General features: G+C 46.3%; 1 protein-coding gene across 1 annotated transcript in view; it reads right to left on the bottom strand.

Moving 5' to 3' along the window:
* The window catches only part of gpm6aa (glycoprotein M6Aa), a 23,461-nt gene extending 6,615 nt beyond the window's left edge, over nt 1-16,846 (bottom strand). The window contains exon 1 of the mRNA XM_062549637.1: nt 16,218-16,846. Coding sequence (XP_062405621.1) covers nt 16,218-16,254 — 37 coding nt within the window. The 5' untranslated portion in view covers nt 16,255-16,846. The remainder of the gene's footprint in view (nt 1-16,217) is intronic.
* Nucleotides 16,847-18,069: the final 1,223 nt, after the last annotated feature.

Genomic DNA, 18,069 nt, shown 5'->3' with positions numbered 1-18,069 from the left:
CAGAGAAGATAAACATCAACATCTATACATTAATATATTATACACACCCTGGGCACAGAGAAGATAAGCATCTATACATTAATATACTATACACTATACTATACACACCCTCGCCACACCCTGGGCACAGAGAAGATAAGCATCTATACATTAATATACTATACACTATACTATACACACCCTCGCCACACCCTGGGCACAGAGAAGATAAGCATCTATACATTCATATACTATACACTATACTATACACACCCTGGGCACAGAGAAGATAAGCATCTATACATTAATATACTATACACTATACTATACACACCCTCGCCACACCCTGGGCACAGAGAAGATAAGCATCTATACATTCATATACTATACACTATACTATACACACCCTGGGCACAGAGAAGATAAGCATCTATACATTAATATACTATACACTATACTATACACACCCTCGCCACACCCTGGGCACAGAGAAGATAAGCATCTATACATTCATATACTATACACTATACTATACACACCCTCGGCACACAGGGCATAAACATAAACATCTATACATTTAATGATGAGACAGGTATGGGATGCCAGGCAGGCACTTCAGACAGCACCCTGGGCACACACAGGCTTTTTAGACAGCACTTGCCACACCCTGGGCACAGATAATATGGACATAAACACCTATATTATTTACTGTACATACTCTGCATACGTACAACTCTACATACCCTGGGCTCACACAGGGCATAATCATAAACATCTATACATTTAATGATGAGATGGGTATGGGATACCAAGCAGGCACTTTAGACAGGGCACAAACATAAACATCTATACATTAAATATGGTAACTCTCCACACCTTTGGGGCACAGAGGAGAACCATAAACATCTATACATTGAATATGGTACCAAATACATAACTGTCCACATCCACAGGAGTGACACACAGGACACAAACATAAACATCTATACATTTAATATGGTATCTCTTATTTACTGAATATTATATATTTATTTTATTAATAAAGGCATACAGCTGATGATGATGATGATGATGATGACAACCATATAGAAAAAAAACTGTACAAAAGTCTACATTGTTCATGATCAGAATACATTTCTAATGCATACAGAATGAGAGAGAGAGAGAGAGAGAGAGAGAGAGAGAGAGAGAGAGAGAGAGAGAGGGAGAATAAATCAATCAGAACATCTCTATATGAAACACTGTCTTCTAATAGAATATCCCTCTGACCTATAATGGAACCTCAGGTCACTGACATACATTAGATTCCCAAGCTATGCTTCCCCTGATGGAACACCATGACCACAATGAAATTTCCGCACAAATCCAATCATGGAATTCCGCCCCGGCATTCCGACTGCATTAATCTGCAATCCCGATTGCCGTCATGTCTAATGTTACATGCCCACGGTCATCAGTGGAGCCGGCGAGCGCGCTCACAAATGAAAAGCATAACACCCATAATCTGATCACTGTGGCTGACACGGGTCCTGTACTCCCCCATGCCTACTGGAGGGGGGGGGGCATTGTGGGGCGGTGGGAGTCTGCGCTCTGATTGGCTGCTCAGTGCTGGCGTCGCTCCTGAGTGCAGAGGGTTCGGGGGCCTGTGGAGTTCCACTCACTCAGAGTCTGATACACATAGACTGCTGAGGACTGCCCCCCCCTCTTCCTCTTTCTCCCTCTCTTGCCCTCTCATTCACTCCCTCTCTCTTTCTCACACTCTCTCTCTGTCTGCTCCCTGACTGGAATTACAAGTACCTGCACCAGAGCAATGCACAACCTCCAGCCTGGCCTCCACATACACACACACACACACACACACACACACACACACACACACACACACACACACACACACACACAAACACACACACACACACAGACACACACACACACACACACACACACACACACACACACACACACACACACACACACACACACACACACACACACGAACACCCACAAACACACACACACATACAGGGTATAACGGTCCTCCTCAGACCAATTTACTCCCTTACTGATTCTCTCTCTCTCTCTCTCTCTCTCTCTCTCTCTCTCTCTCACACACACACACACACACACACACACACAAGCATCCTTTTCTCTCTGAACTGGCCTGGGCTTAACCTGACATATTGAGCTAAGCCCCACCACACACAAAAATGCAGCCTCAATTAACACTGAGCATAACCCCCTCTTTACACACACACACACACACACACACACACACACACACACACACACACACACACACACACACACACACACACACACACACACACACACACACACACACACATGTGCGCCCTCAATACTGAGCTGGGCATAACTGCCCTAGAGCCCAACCCCCCAACCTCTGCACACTCTAAACACCCTACCCCCCTCAGCCCAGGGCAGGGTCACGGCAAGCATGGGTGTGTGTGGGTGTGTGTTCTGCACTAGAGAGGGATAACATGCAGATGCAGTTTTCAACACTATGACTCAGAAATCAGCTACTGTAAGTCGAGGATGGGTGCTGGGTACCACATCAGTGCAAAGCTACAGACTCTTTCCCTCTCTCCCTCCCTCCCTCTCTCTCTCTCTCTCTCCCTCTCTCTCCCACTCTTTTCCAATCCTTCTCCACTTCTTCACCTCTCTCTTCCTCGCTCATGTCTCTTAGTGCAGTGCTTCTCAAACTGTGGTACTCCGACTCAGGGAGTCTCCCTAATGTTTATTTTTCTTCTTCAAGCATGTCAAATTAAACAAACACAATCCTTAACCATCATTTAAGTTCAATTTAAACTAGTCTTTGAACCAGTATGTACTGTACAATGTGCAAAACATTGCAAAACAGCATGTACAATGTAAAATATTATGTAGTGCTGTAATGCTGGTCATAGCAATGGCACTTGAACAGCCTATTGAAGAGCCATACGTTTGAGAACCACTGTCCTAAACTATTACAAATCATTCTGTGCTTCTCTCACAATCTCTGCACTCAAGTCCTGCTTTACTGCTTCTACTCTTTTCTGTCTCTCTCTCTCCTTCCCTCTCTCTCTGTCTCTCCTTCCCTCTCTCTCTTTCTCTCTCTCTGTCTCTCTCTTTCCTTCCCCTTTAGAGTCATTCACAGGGTTCTAATTCCAGAGCCTCTGACCCCCATCACCTGTGTGTGACCCCTGACCTCCATCACCTGTGTGTGACCCCGAATGGCATATTTGGAGAGACGGGTGCGCACATCCAAAAAAATGTTTCAACAGGTGCCAGACAAAAAAACATGTCAAAGAGTAAAGGTGATGGTCTGCACACTGTAATGGCTCCAAAAAGTTATTTATCAGTCAAAAAGGCAACGTTTCGATCAGATGACGATCTGTTGAACTTTTTGGAGCCATTACAGTGTGCAGACCATCACCTTTACTCTTTGACCCCGAATGGCAGACAACACTGGAGCAGATCTGGCCGTGGTCTGACAAAGGGAAGGTACTAAAGGGTTGTGATAAAGAGTTGAGTTAAAGGGTTGTGTTAAAGGGTCAGTACCCTGCACATCCTCAAATCCAACTGCACGTTCAGATCAACATCTAATGACGTGCATTAAAATATGCAGTAGAGTTTTACGTTTTTCACTGTAATGAGGTACATTAAAATATGCAGTACGTTTTTTACTCCTCTGTGTCCTCCCGATTAATAAGCTCTACATCAGAGCTCTCAGGTCATCTTAAACCAGTGCACTTGCTCTCTACAAGCCTGAAGGGACGTGAGGAACCATTAGCTGCAATCTCATCATCAACCCTGCATGTGGATCCTGACTCTCCAAGTACACAAACTCTAGAGCAATCGGCTGGCTCTATGTGGCAATGCAGTGACAGAGTGCAGTATTATTTAAACATGAGTGGCCAAACACCTTACTGTAATGATGTCATTTCCTATAGAACCACTGATTACACAGGAGGAGAGACGTGTCTCCATGGCAACTGCGCAGGTGGGAGAACTCATAGCATTGAGTTTGAACATCTACATCAGCGAGATATTTATCTTCCTCACACTGATAGAACCCATAGCATTGAGTTTGAACGTCTACATCAGTGAGATGTGTATCATCCTCACACTGATAGCTGCTGGGTGGATCAGATCTTCCTCTGGTGCATGTGGGTATTCCAAAGATCTCCCTCTCTTCTCTCTCTCTGGTGTTGAGCATTGGTTGGCTAAAGAGCTGTTTTAGGTGCGTTGTGTTGGGGATTGGTTGACTAAAGAGCTGTTTGAGGTGCGTTGTGTTGGGGATTAGTTGGCTGAAGAGCTTGTTTGAGGTGCGTTGTGTTGGGGATTGGTTGGCTGAAGAGCTGTTTGAGGTGCGTTGTGTTGGGGATTGGTTGGCTAAAGAGCTTGTTTGAGGTGCGTTGTGTTGGGGGTTGGTTGGCTAAAGAGCTGTTTGAGGCCACATCCATAATAGAGTAGAGGGCCTGATCCCCTGGCCATCCATAGGCATGCATTATTAACCACCACTCCGCTTGAGTTAAATCACCTGTGATGATAGAGATATCACCTCCCTCTCACCACCTGACACACATCTACTCACACACATCTACACATCTTCACACACACACACACACACACACACACACACACACACACACACATACACACATTTACACTTACACACACATCTCACATCTACACACACACACACATCTCACATCTACACTCACTCACACATCTACACACATGGCTGGGCTGGAGCTGCAGTTATTGCCATGGTGAGAGACTCCTCCAGTCAACATTATTACACTCTCTCAGTAAACACACCTGGATTGTACTGTGTGTGTGTGTGTGTGTGTGTGTGTGTGTGTGTGTACTTGTTTAATAGCACTTAACATTGAGGTCAGAACCAACACTGCTCCTTAAGTGGTCAGCAAATATATTTACAAAGTAGTGTATGTGTACAGGAATAATCTTAATCATATCTTAACCCAAATACTCAATCAGCAAACTAACACTGGACCCCCCGCCCTTGCCTTGTGTAACACCCCTTACTCCCCTTACTGACACAACCCCCTCCAACACACACACACACACACACACACACACACACACACACACACACACACACACACACACAAACACACACACACACACACACACCTACTCCCCCTCCCCCAGAACAGTAGTGGCCTCCTTCCATATACACAACACCCACAACCAATTTCTGCCCCTCCCCCAACACACACACACACACATTGTCTCGTCCCAATACACACCCAACCTCCTTCCTATAGACATACATATACACACATCATACACACATTCACCCCTCAAAACACACACACACACACACACACACACCCTCTCACAAATATACAACATACAAAGTAGACACCAAATCTTGCTCCTGAATAAAATACATGAACCACAACATGCATTCATCTACTGGCTCCTACCCACTCACACACACATACACAATACTGTAGCACATCTCCTTCCCCCCAAAATACACAAATACCCTCTCCCTGGACACACCCACATACAGTCTCTCTCTCACACACACACACACACACACACACACTCCCCGACTCGCTCCGACCCTGTCCCCATCTGTCCGTCTATGAGCCGTGGGCTGGTCACCTCCTCCCCCACGTTAATCCCCAATACACCAGGGTGATGCTGACCTGATGGTAACCCCCCCCCCCCCCCCCCCCCCCCCCCCCCACACACACACACACACACACACACACACTAAGAAGGGGGGACCCCCTGACTGGGGCCAACACAAAGGATACCGTGCACTGTCCATTTCAAAATCACAGCAGTACCCTACCACTACCCCTAGGGGGAGACATAGAGAGAGAGAGAGGGCAAGAGAGAGAGAGAGAAAGAGAGAGGGGGAGCAGATGGAAGGACACAAAGAGTAGAAAGAGGAGGAGTGGAAACAGAGGAAGAGACAGACAGATGGACAGAGAGACTAGTGGGGTGTCACGCAGTGCTGGGAGTGGGAGAAAGTGCCATTTGTATGTGTGTGTGTGTGTGTGTGTGTGTGTGTGTGTGTGTGTGTGTGTGTGTGTGTGTGTGTGTGTGTGTGTGTGTGTGTGTGTGTGTGTGTGTGTATATGAGAGAGAGAGAGAGAGAGAGAGAGAGAGAGAGAGAGAGAGAGAGAGAGAGAGTGGTATGGGCACAATGCATGTCTTAATGGCCGATGCTTTAAGGAACATTTTATCTGCTGCTGCCTCCAGCCTTGTTAGGGGAACATAGTGAGCGGGCCACATCTTAAGTGCTCAGAGACAAAGGTAGAGTTGAGAGAGTCGTGTTGAGAGAGTCGTGTTGAGAGAGTCGTGTTAACCCTCTATGGGATTTCGTCATTTATAAATGACACTAAGGAAAACTGCTTGACAGAATAATATAAATCCTTAACCAATCAAATAATCCCAAAAATACTTTGCATGACTTCTCCTTCAACCAATAAAATTAAAGATTATTCAATATTATTGCATAATTTGTTGCTACAAGGAAGTAAAGGAGACAATACCACACGTTGAGTCACACCCATGAGTGGCATGATGGCAAGTCTACTTTTAAACTATAAAACATTAAAAAATCACCCTACAAAAAATACAACTAGTTAGGCTAAACTGTTTTTTTAACTATTTTAATCATTTCACATGAATATATCTAAAAATCTTTCTTGAAAACCTTTAACAAGTTCATGTCATGTATAACTGACAAAGTCCTATTAAGGGATAGAAATTTCCATAATGACTCAGTCTAGTTTTCTATTGTTATGATGCAGCATCAGACTATTTACACAAGTTTATTAGGGTGTTTTCAAGATTTATGTCAAGTTGAAAAGAACAGCTATGCCAATTCCTGTGGGCAGTAAGGGCAGTGAAATAAGCAATGAGGACAATGTAGTTGTAAGAGTGGAACACAGCATCAGGTATGACCAAAAGTGAGAACGGTGGTAGTGAGGATGGGTAGGATGAGAGTGAAAAGTAAGGCAGTGAGGAGAATTTTCAACCAGGGATAGGCTTTTGGTTGTCGCTGATCAGGGATCCATGGCCATTACCTAGTCCCTATCTGGAAGATGGTCTATCCACCGTATAAAGGGAAGGTTGCATTTGCCAGCCTATTACTTAGGCAGGTGTTCTCCTGCGTGTCTCTTATACACATTGTACAGTAGACAAACCTTTACTCTGTGCAGAATGATGTAAATGTATTCCTCTGAACTGTATAGAGAATGGAATGGAGCCTTTCATTGGCATCAAAAAGGGAAGAGGGAGTCACTTCCATATGTATAGATCAGGACGGATAGTACTGCCCACTGGCCTTAGTGCACTGAAAACCAAGGCTGAAGCAAAAATGACAACTGCCCTGACCAAACATGAGTGAAGTGCAGTAGTGTGATGTTCACCTGGCTGGGCTTCACCACAAAATAAATGTTGAGTTTCACCAGCGATATGAAAAGCAACAAGGGACCCATGTAACACACAGTGAAGAGACGTTTTATGACTTGAATCAACATGGTATATACTCAAAATTCATTGTGCACAGACAATTTTTTTTGCATTTTTGTTTAGTCAGAAAGATCCTGAAATTAAATTAATCAAGTGATTTCCAATTAAATATGTCCATGAATAATTAATCCATTTATCGTTAATGAATTGGTTTTTACATTGACAAATCGTGAAAAATTATATACCTAAATGGGACATAGTCATTCATAAATGACGGTACCCCAAAATAAAGGTCAAAGGTCAATTTCTGAAAGTGAGCTCGGGAAATGTATTTTAGGCCTAAATAGACTTAAAATCAAAGGTGTTTGAATTTTTTTCATTGATATTCTTAATTAGTCCCATAGAGGGTTAAGAGAGTCGTGTTGAGAGAGTCGTGTTGAGAGAGCAGTGTTAAGAGAGCTGTGTTGAGGGAGCAGTGTTAAGAGAGCAGTGTTGAGGGAGTCGTGTTGAGAGAGCAGTGTTAAGAGAGCTGTGTTGAGAGTCATGCTAAGAGAGCCGTGTTGAGAGAGCAGTGTTGAGAGAGCCGTGTTAAGAGAGTAGAGTAGTGTTAAGAGAGTCGTGTTGAGAGAGCAGTGTTGTTGAGAGAGCAGTGTTGAGAGAGCAGTGTTAAGAGAGTCGTGTTAAGAGAGCAGTGTTGAGAGAGCAGTGTTAAGAGAGTCGTGTTGAGAGAGCAGTGTTAAGAGAGCAGTGTTGAGGGAGCAGTGTTAAGTGTTAAGAGCCACACTGATCAGGGAGCAGTTAGAGTAACAGGAGGTGCAATTGCTGTGCCTTACTCTGGCACCCTGAAAGGTGTTGAGCTGGGACATGCAGATTTGATGGCTCTATCTCTCTCTCTCTCTCTCTGCATGTGTGTGTGTGTGTGTGTGTGTGTGTGCAGGTTCTCAGCTGTGCGTGAGCGCCTCCCTGGTTTCCTCTCCCTCTCCCTTGCACTGCGCATGTTTAATCAACCAGCATGGTTGCCATGCCAACGGCGGCGCTTCTTCTGAGAATAGAGCGGCGCTTTCAGAGCGAGCGCTGACCCACTTTGCGAGCGCCGTGTGTCAACAAATTTCAGCGAGAGAAAGCGGCCGAATGCTGCGCATTACAGAGATTACGCTCAGGGCTAAAGCCAGGCTCTTGCCAGCTCTGAAAGCCCCAGAAAACGCCACCCGGCCCCAACCCCAAGCACAACCCCATCTCCAACTCCATCCCCAACCCTGGCCTCCATCACCAAGGATTCCCTCTCAGCTGCTACCACTCCTCTTGGCACCAGCCAGGACCTCTTATGAAACAGAGAGGAAGAGGGGAACAGGGGAAGGGGGGGAAGGGGGTCGGTTCAATGGGGGGAGGGGGAGTTGCTGAGAGAGAGAAAGAAAGAAAGAAAGAAAGAAAGCACTGCGCTCAGAAATCTCACGGTCGCACAGGCAGGGGGGGTGTGTGTGTATGCGTCTGGGTGTGTGTGTCTGTGGAAGTGTGTGTGTTAGTGTGTGTGTGTGTGTGTGGAGGAGGTTCTTCCCAGTCTAGCATATGCACCTGCTACACCCTCTAAGACCACTTCATGTTTTGCTCCGTAGGAATACACACAGTAAATATGAAGTCCCCTGCATACGCTCCAAAAACAACAGATCATTGGGGATTTGAGGGGTCACACGCTCACTCTAACAATAACCATAACTGAGCTTTGGGCCACAATTGGTGGAAGCACAGCCCTCCCCCTTTGGTCAGATAGAGAAGGAGATTATAGTGAGAGGACAATAGAGCACGTCGCAGAAGGAGAGGGCCTGGAGATGGTGTGTGTGTGTGTGAGTGTGTGTGTGTGTGCGCCGGGGGTGTGGGGGGGTAGTAACATAGTGTTATGTTAAATAAACAATAAGCGCCCAAGTCAAGCGTGAAATCTGCACTGAAAGGGCTGTGAAACATTTAGAGGTAACACTTGCAAGCTTGTCCGTTTCAGCCGATTCTATGGACATCGTTCACACTTAGAATTAACACCGTCTTGGCTCTTTTTATCAGTGCCACTACACAAGCACGGGGCCTACGCTGGGAAATCACACCAGACTAGAGAGAGTGCAGGGCAGAGATTTGGACGGGGCAGAACAGGGCAGGACTGGGGCAGGACTGGGGCAGGACTGGGGCAGAACGGGGCAGGAATGGGGTAGGACTGGGGCAAGACGGGGCAGGAATGGGGTAGGACTGGGGCAGGACTGGCAGGGCTTTGGCACAGTGCTCAACATGTGTGTTGTTGCAGATTTGTGTCTGTTCATGGACAGAATACTGGAGATGGTGTGTGTGTGTGTGTGTGTGTGTGTGTGTGTGTGTGTGTGTGTGTGTGTGTGTGTGTGTGTGCGTGTGTGCGTGTGTGTGTGTGCATGCGTGTGTATGTGTGTCTGTCCTGTTGCAGAGTTGTGTGTGTTCTTGGACAGACTAGTAGAGATGGACAGAGATGGACAGTCTTGCTTTTCAGCTTATTTGCTCAATTTTATTTTTAAATGACCCTAGAATTGTAATTGAATTATAGAGAGGTGATTGAATATATATATATTTATATATATATACCATATAAGCTGTTTTGGCCCTGTATGTGTAGGTTTTAGTTGTGTGTGTGTGTGTGTGTGTGTGTGTGTGTGTGTGTGTGTGTGTGTGTGTGTGTGCGTAGACATTTCTGGTAGACGCCCATCTTCTCTCTTCCTCTGTGTCCTGGCCAGTGATGGTGTGCCTGCCTGCGGACTCCAGCAGGGCTTTTGGCACGCAGGTGAGAAGACCGTGCTCGTCAGCAGGTGGACAGGTGAAACTACACCTGCCCGTGAACACACACGCAGGAAAAGCATGTGTGGACACAGAGCTCTCTCAGCACGTCTTGCCCTCTTCTTGAGGAGCTGTGCTGTGTGTGTGTGTGTGTGTGTGTGTGTGCTGTGGTAAGTAAGATGGAAGGAGAACAGAAGGACGTCCCACACACAGGAAGTAACTCGAGCCTTCTCTACACTGGCCACTGTATGACCATACGACATAAAACCACTTTATCTGCCATTTTAACGCATCCTAAAAAAACACTGATTTACTGTTGGAATTTGTGAAAGCCACACTAGGCAATCAACATATTGACGCATTATACTGATGAACTACTGTTAGAGCATAAGCACCCATTCACATTGTGGTTTGTGGTCAGAAAGTATTTAGTCAGTTTCTGGAGTACTAAATGAGATCAAGAGCCTTTAAATGTTAGAAGACTTTGATGAGGGGATTTCTGGCCAGCATTTCAGCAATGGCAAAATATATACAAATGTTTGTTTAGAACGTTAAGCATTTGTTGTTAGTAGAACTGACACATACTGTAAAACTCAGATACAGACTCTACACACACACACACACACACACACACACACACACACACACACACACACACACACTCACACAGCTGGAGAGAAGTCCCAGCTCTCCAGACAGACAGAGCGGATTAGCCAAAATGTGACCGGGAGGAGGGAGGGAGCGGGGGTGTGTGGTGGGGCTGTTTGGGACAGCCAGAGAAAGTGGAAGTGTGTGTGTGTGTATTATTAAAGAGACTGTTATGTTTGTGTATGAGTGTATGAATCTGTGTGTGTGTGTGTGTGTGTGTGTGTGTGTGTGTGTGTATGTGTGTGTGTGTGTGTGTGTGTTTGTGTGCATGTGTGTTTGTGTGTGTGCGCGCACAATAGGGAAAGTGTGCATGTGTGTTCCTGATGTTTCTGGCGCTGTTTTATTGATTATGAAATGGCTGAGTAAATGTACTCTGATGACATGGCGCTGAATGCCAATTAAAGCTATTGATTAATGCTGAAGCTCAACATGTAACACATGGCTAAATGGATTGAGGAATACGGCCTGCCATCGACCTCAAGGGCTCCATAAAGGAAAGCCTTTCATCAGATTTATAGCATCATAGACACGAATGGACCTCTACTGAACACCGGCCAGAGTTCTACAGTAAATGGATATGATGCCAGTTCTGCACTGGAACCGTTCCAAAATCAGTTAACACCTCAGAAGCACGATGTAGAACTGACAAGAACTATTTCAGCCTTCAAGACTTAAGCACTACTACTGTTCTATTAAGCACTTTAATTATTGCTATCAGCTATCACACACATACACACACACACACACACCTCCAACCATCTGGACTCCTTACAGAGCAATGATAACACTTCTGTGAGGTTTCTACACCTGCTTTCAAAATTGTGCTACACTTGCTGTACTAGTGAATCTGTGATAACGCTCACCCAAAGACCCAGTTTGTTTGGAGATGAGCGTGTCTGCTCTGTGGGTAAGTGACAAGTTTATTTGGAGATGAGTGTGTTTGGTCCATGGGTAGCTTACACATTTATCTGGAGATGAGCGTGTTTGCTCCACGGGTAACTTACACATGTCAAATGAAAGCTGACACACAGATTTTGACTGGGTGAGTCCGTATTTACCAGTACACTAAGACATATCGCTGCTAGACTCTGCTCTCTGCTTGTGCGATTTTCTCTCTCGGCTCAGCTGTGCTGGACGGGGTGGACAGACTGTATTGACTGACAGAGTGGACAGATTTGTTGATGTGTTATGCGTGGGCTATTAAAAATACCTAAACAAACACACGCAGGACCTGATTATCATTACACTTGAATAACCATCAGTCATGTGACATGTTTGACAGTCACATCATCAGCTAAAGACACAGCATCATCACGCGTGAGTCATACAGTAGACATAGTCAAATGTAGAACAAAAGCAGCACATGATGGAAATAGACTACAGTACAGTCTGTCATCTTCTCCTTCTGAGTCAACAGGACAGCAAATCTGGCCGTAACCGCGCTGAGAGTCCGAGTCACGGCCTCATGGTTGAAAAGCTCGGCCTCGCTACTGTGCCGTCAGCGTTCTAACGACTCCCTCAGCAGAACCCACTGACACCAGAGGAGGGCCTGTGGTTCTGCACGTCCAGACGGTACCCGTATGGTCCACCGCAGGGCTGTTAACAAACCCAAACAAACAATGGTGCCATTTCACAGGGGTCTGCCCGGTCAGCGCACCGGCCATGGACTCTTTCTCTCTCTCTCTCTCTGTTTCTCTCTTATTCCCTTGTTCATTCCCTCGCTCTCTCTCCCTCTCTGTCTCTCTCTATCGGAGTAATGATCGCAGTAATGAAATGCCCTTTTCCCTGAGGGCCTCCAGGGCTCTGGCTCTAAGACAGCTGAGTGTGGAGAGAGCCAGAGCTCCGTCTCTGCCCTGGCTACCGTGCAGCGGGCACAGATCCCCTCCCCAGAACCAGGAGCCGGAAGGGGGGAATGGACTCCAGGAGTCGGGGACCAGAGCTTATGGTTCTTCCACCCAACCCTCACAATCATTTGTGCCATATTATTAATCTTCATGAAATATTAACTTGGTGAGAGCCGGGGGAAGATCTGACTGTGGACCATTTCTCTATCTGCTGCAGAACCACTCCAGTCCTGACATCCAGACTTATAGCAGATATGAGGGTGAAGATCATGCATTCAAACTGCAGCAGGAAATACTCTTATGGAAATGCCTGTGCTTCTGCCTGACTATCAGACATGCTTGCAGTCAGGTGAGCTCACACTGACACACTCAACAGACACCAGATAAACATCAGCGTCCTGCCAGCACCAACACCAGCATCCTACAAACGATCCTCCGGAGACACATCAGAAACTGCTCTGGTGTGAGCTACGCCGTGACCTGTCGGGTTTGTAAGCAGGTGATGTGGTAGGGCAAGGAGAAAACGCCAAGGATGAGTGTGTTTTTATTTTGATTTATTTTGTGTGATGGTAACAACATCTAAAAGCCTTTTGACTATTTTGCTATTCTTGTGTCATGCACAGTATACACTGTAAAAACTTATGTAAAATCTTGTCCTTTAGAAAATCCATCTGTGTGTGTGTGTGTGTATGTGGTTGTGTATGTATTACTGTCTGTGTATACAGTATGTATGTGTGTGTGTGTGTGTGTATGTGTGTGTGTGTGTGTGTGTTTGCACTCTTGCCTGATTCAGAGGAGCTGTTTTGGGAAAGGTTATGACGTTTTTGTTTGTGGATTTGAGGGGGCTAGGAGGACAGCTAAGGTTAGCGCCGAGCGCCGAGCGCTGTGAGCTTCTCACATAAACAGGCTCATTCTTCCCATTTGCTGAGAGGTGTAGACACCAGCAGGGCTGTGGAGGCTCCTCGCTGCCTGGCCTGCCTCCCTCTCAGCCCACATAAAGGCCTGAGCCCTGGGGAGCTCCAGCACGGCGCAACACAAAGACAAGTGGAGGGAGACGTGCTATTGCTGTGCTGCTATTCAGCGCGCTGTGTCCAGGGAACGCACAACTTCCACATGCACAAGCCCGCCCAACACAAGCCCGGGTGTGCAGCGCATGCAAACGGCTCTGTTATTCTCAGGTCAGCTGTGATTATCACTGGTATGTGTGGGGGTGTGCATAAATGCACATAGCCTGTGATGTGTACAGTGTGTGTGTGTGTGTGTGTGTGTGTGTGTGTGTGTGTGTGTGTGTGTGGCCAACGCTATCCCCGCAGCAAGTATCCCAGTTTTAGGTCAACAGAAATGGCATACCTCAGGTGTGTGTGTGTGTGTGTGTGTGTGTGTGTGTGTGTTTGCGCGTGCTAATAGCTCATCTTGGTGTTCACATTATGATGTTTCTCTTCAGAGAGGAGCGGTGAAGCACAACATTAATGAAGCACTCAACCCAGGACCTTAAGATGAATGTTTCATGCAGCCATGAAGATTTGATAGAGCAGGCGGCAACCAGCTGCTAGCCATGGAGCAGTGGAGCCGCTTATGACCCAGCTACTCAACAGCCATGAAACAGAGCCCGACTACCCAGCTACTCAACAGCCATGAAACAAAGCCATGACTACCTAGCTACTCAACAGCCATAAAACAAAGCCATGACTACCTAGCTACTCAACAGCCACAAAGTAGAGCCCGACTACCCAGCTACTCAACAGCCATAAAGTAGAGCCATTACTACCCAGCTACTCAACCGACTACCCAGTTACTCAACAGCCATAAAGTAGAGCCCGACTACCCAGCTACTCAACAGCCATAAAGTAGAGCCATGACTACCCAGCTACTCAACAGCCATAAATTATAGCCCAACTACCCAGCTACTCAACAGCCATAAAGCAGAGCCATGACTACCCAGCTCCTCAACAGCCATAAAGTAGAGCCTGACTACCCAGCTACTCAACAGCCATAAAGTATGGCCTGACTACACACTATATTCCACACAGTAACATGAAGGTAGATAGCAACAGAACAAGAGTCTTACATCCTCCACAGCCAACATTTTATCACACATGGCACTACACTGACAATGGTGATGGAGGTTTTAAAATTGCTGCGTGTGGTTGACTAAACAAGGAAAAAATGGAATCTACGAATCTGCACATCTTGTTTGAAAGTGATAGAGATACGATGATGCACCCCCAGAAATATAGAGCGCTCATTCCGATGTATTTAACAGCTAGTGCGCGCAGCTATGGGGACATGACATGGCCACTACCATGGCAACGATTCCACCTCATGCCTGTCAAATACTGCCTTTAAAGGAGGAGGGGGAGCACATATATGAAGAGGGAGGGAGGATGGAGAGAGAGAGAGAGAGAGAGAGAGAGAGAGAGAGAGAGAGAGAGAGAGAGAGAGAGAGAGAGAGACGAATCCTGACCAGTGTCTCGCGCATCCCTGTGCGCGCTGTGATGTTTTTCCAACAAAAACATTTAGCTAATATTATTATTAATAATATATTATTGATGTGCACGGAAACGCTAATATTTATCATCGTCGAAACGTAAATAGGCTAACTGTGCATTCTAACCGATGTTTTCTCTCGAAGGCGGAAAAAATGCCTGCTCTCTCTTAGCTACACAGTGCATATTTATAGCAAACCCGTTTCACACAAAAGCTAACAACTGCTGCCACTCGCAAACAGACGAACCAACAAGCGAACGAAAGAAACGCGACCCCACGCCTCTAATGAGGAGAGAAATGTTTGGATTTGGAGACGAGAAGGAGAGAAAGGTTTGATTTGGAGACAATGGCGGTGGGAGGTGAACGGTCTGAGCTCGAAGCAGCTCCTTCAGACGCCAAACAGAAACGCGCGGGAGGACAAAGACAGTCGCTTTGAGTGTTTCACAGCATCCCCAAACGAGCACACACCCCTCTCTGTTTGTGTGTGTGTGTGTGTGTGTGTGTGTGTGTGTGTGTGTGTGTGTGTGTGTGTGTGTGTGTGTGTGTGTGTGTGTGTGTGTGTGTGTGTGTGTGTGCGCGCACGTCTTCCACGGAAAACCTGTCGCCAAATAATATACCAAACAAGTTGCATTTCTTTGTGCATTCGCCTATTTCATTCCGTAACACATTACATACACATTTTTAACGTTTTGCTTCCATCAACAAATTAAATCTGAGAATGTATGATTTGTTGATGGCTGCAGCTCGGAGACACACACCAAAGCCAAACAATAACAGCAGAGCGAGTTATGAAGGAAAAGCAGCATTTTAGAGAAATCTGATTTGAGAACTACAATGTGTCAGCCAGTGACCTGTTTTCCATCTCTCTTTCACACACATCAGTAATCCACTTGATCCCAGACAAAAGGAGCCAGGCAGGGCTTAGAGACAGCTGCACGGAGGTAAACGGCACAAACAAAGAGGAGATGTGGCGCGGGACAACTGCACAAAATGACCACGAGCGTCCGTCTCTCACCTTTCTGGGTCTGCCCCTCGTCCATGTCCTCCTCCATGGTGTTCAGATATCAGCCGGAGAGCTACTCTACAGAAGTGACCAGTGCAGCCGCGTCGAGCTCGTCCTGACCAGCTCCTTATCACACTCCCCCCTGCTAAGCACTGACAATAGAGACGCCGACCGCTCCTGTGTGCGCTTAGCTCTCTCCCTCTCTCGTGCGCGCTCTCTCTCTCTCTCTATCCCTGCTCTATGTCTCTCTCTCCCTGCTCACTGCCTCTCCCCTTCAATGCTCTCTCTCTCCCGCTCTCTCTCTCTATGCTTGCTCTATGTCTCTCTCTCTCCCTACTCACTGCCTCTCCCCCTTCAGTCCTCTCTCTCTCTTTCTCTCTCTGTCTTGTGCCTCTCCTTCCCTTTCCCTCTCCTTATTTCTATGGATACTCTCTCTTTCTGTATCCCTTCCTCCTTTCTCACACTCTCTTCCTCCCTCTCTCTCTCTCTCTCTTTCTCTCCCCCTCTCACTCTCTCTTCGCTACTTCCTCTATTCCAGACGGAGATCGCCTGTCAACACAGATTTCATCCAGCTGAGTTGTCTTGAGTGTGAGGGGGATCAGGGTGTCGTCTCTGTCATAGCCGCTGTGTGTGCGTGTGTGTGTGTGTGTGTGTGTGTGTGTGTGTGTGTGTGTGACTGTATGTGACTATTTGTGCACTGTTGTGATGGGAGGAATGATGCCAGCACAGGTGCTGAGAAAAACACATGCGCACACCCACAGACACACTCTCTCACACACACACACACACACACACACACACAAACACACACATATGCACATGCTCACAAAATGGTGCTCCAAACATGGACGATTACACTTGGGCTACACTGGATGCGTTACGTTACGTCGCGTTCTAGAAGCGTATTGTTACTTATCGACTGGCTACACTGGCTGCGTACGTTCAGCGATAAGTCAAGAGCAAGAAGTGTGTTTTGGATTTGCCGTTTTTCAGCTCAGTGCACCGGCTTTCCACTGATTCATAGTTTACATAGCCTACATAATAAATACAACCAGGGTGAGGGTTAGCCTACACCTCTACCTCTGCTGAATGAATTTCATCCTCGGGGGAATTGTCAATTATTTCAAAACAATTGAAATAACAGGCAGGTTGTGACAGAGCTTACAAAGGGGCGTCTGCAGGAATGAATGCTATGGTACGCACACCAATCCACATGCAATAATACAACAAGCATGTTGTAACAACAACAGTTGTAATGCTAACGTTCCGACAAGCACACAAATTGTCTACCTTATTGCCCATCTGGAATAACTCCTCTAGCCAATTGCTGCCTCCATCTTCCATTCTCTCTCTTTTCGTTGCTTAAAAGAACTTGCGATATCCATGATGACTATTGAGTTAGTGATTTAGGTTCACATTGTGTGCTGATAACCATATAGCCGAGTAAAAGAAAACAACAAGCAGCCTAGTTGCGCACCTGCGTGCGTAATCTCTCCTGCTCAAACAAAATATGTGTAGCTCTGCATTAAGCTAATTTTGATAACATGTTGACTAACTTCATATAGAAAATTATAAATAGCCTGATGGCATGCAGCTAATGGGATAGGCCTACTAGACATAGTTGGGAAGTCATGGTAGGCCAATTTTGTGAATACACACGCACAAGGGTAATTTTCTCTCCTTGATGAGTAGTCTCATGGTACGCACAGTGCGTATACGGACGTACGCCTGCAGGCGCCACTTATCTTACACATAAAGCTTACATTGCTGGCACTAACTTTCACCTGAACCGAACTGTCGGCAATCTCAGCATTAGCGAGCATCCCCATGCACATATGGTAGGCATATGTGCTGCGCCGAACCA

This window comes from Sardina pilchardus, chromosome 11 (genome assembly GCF_963854185.1).
Source record: "Sardina pilchardus chromosome 11, fSarPil1.1, whole genome shotgun sequence".
Classification (NCBI taxonomy): Eukaryota; Metazoa; Chordata; class Actinopteri; order Clupeiformes; family Clupeidae; genus Sardina; species Sardina pilchardus.
The sequence above is the reverse complement of the archived record's forward strand: the minus strand, read 5'-3'. Positions and strand labels throughout refer to the sequence as shown.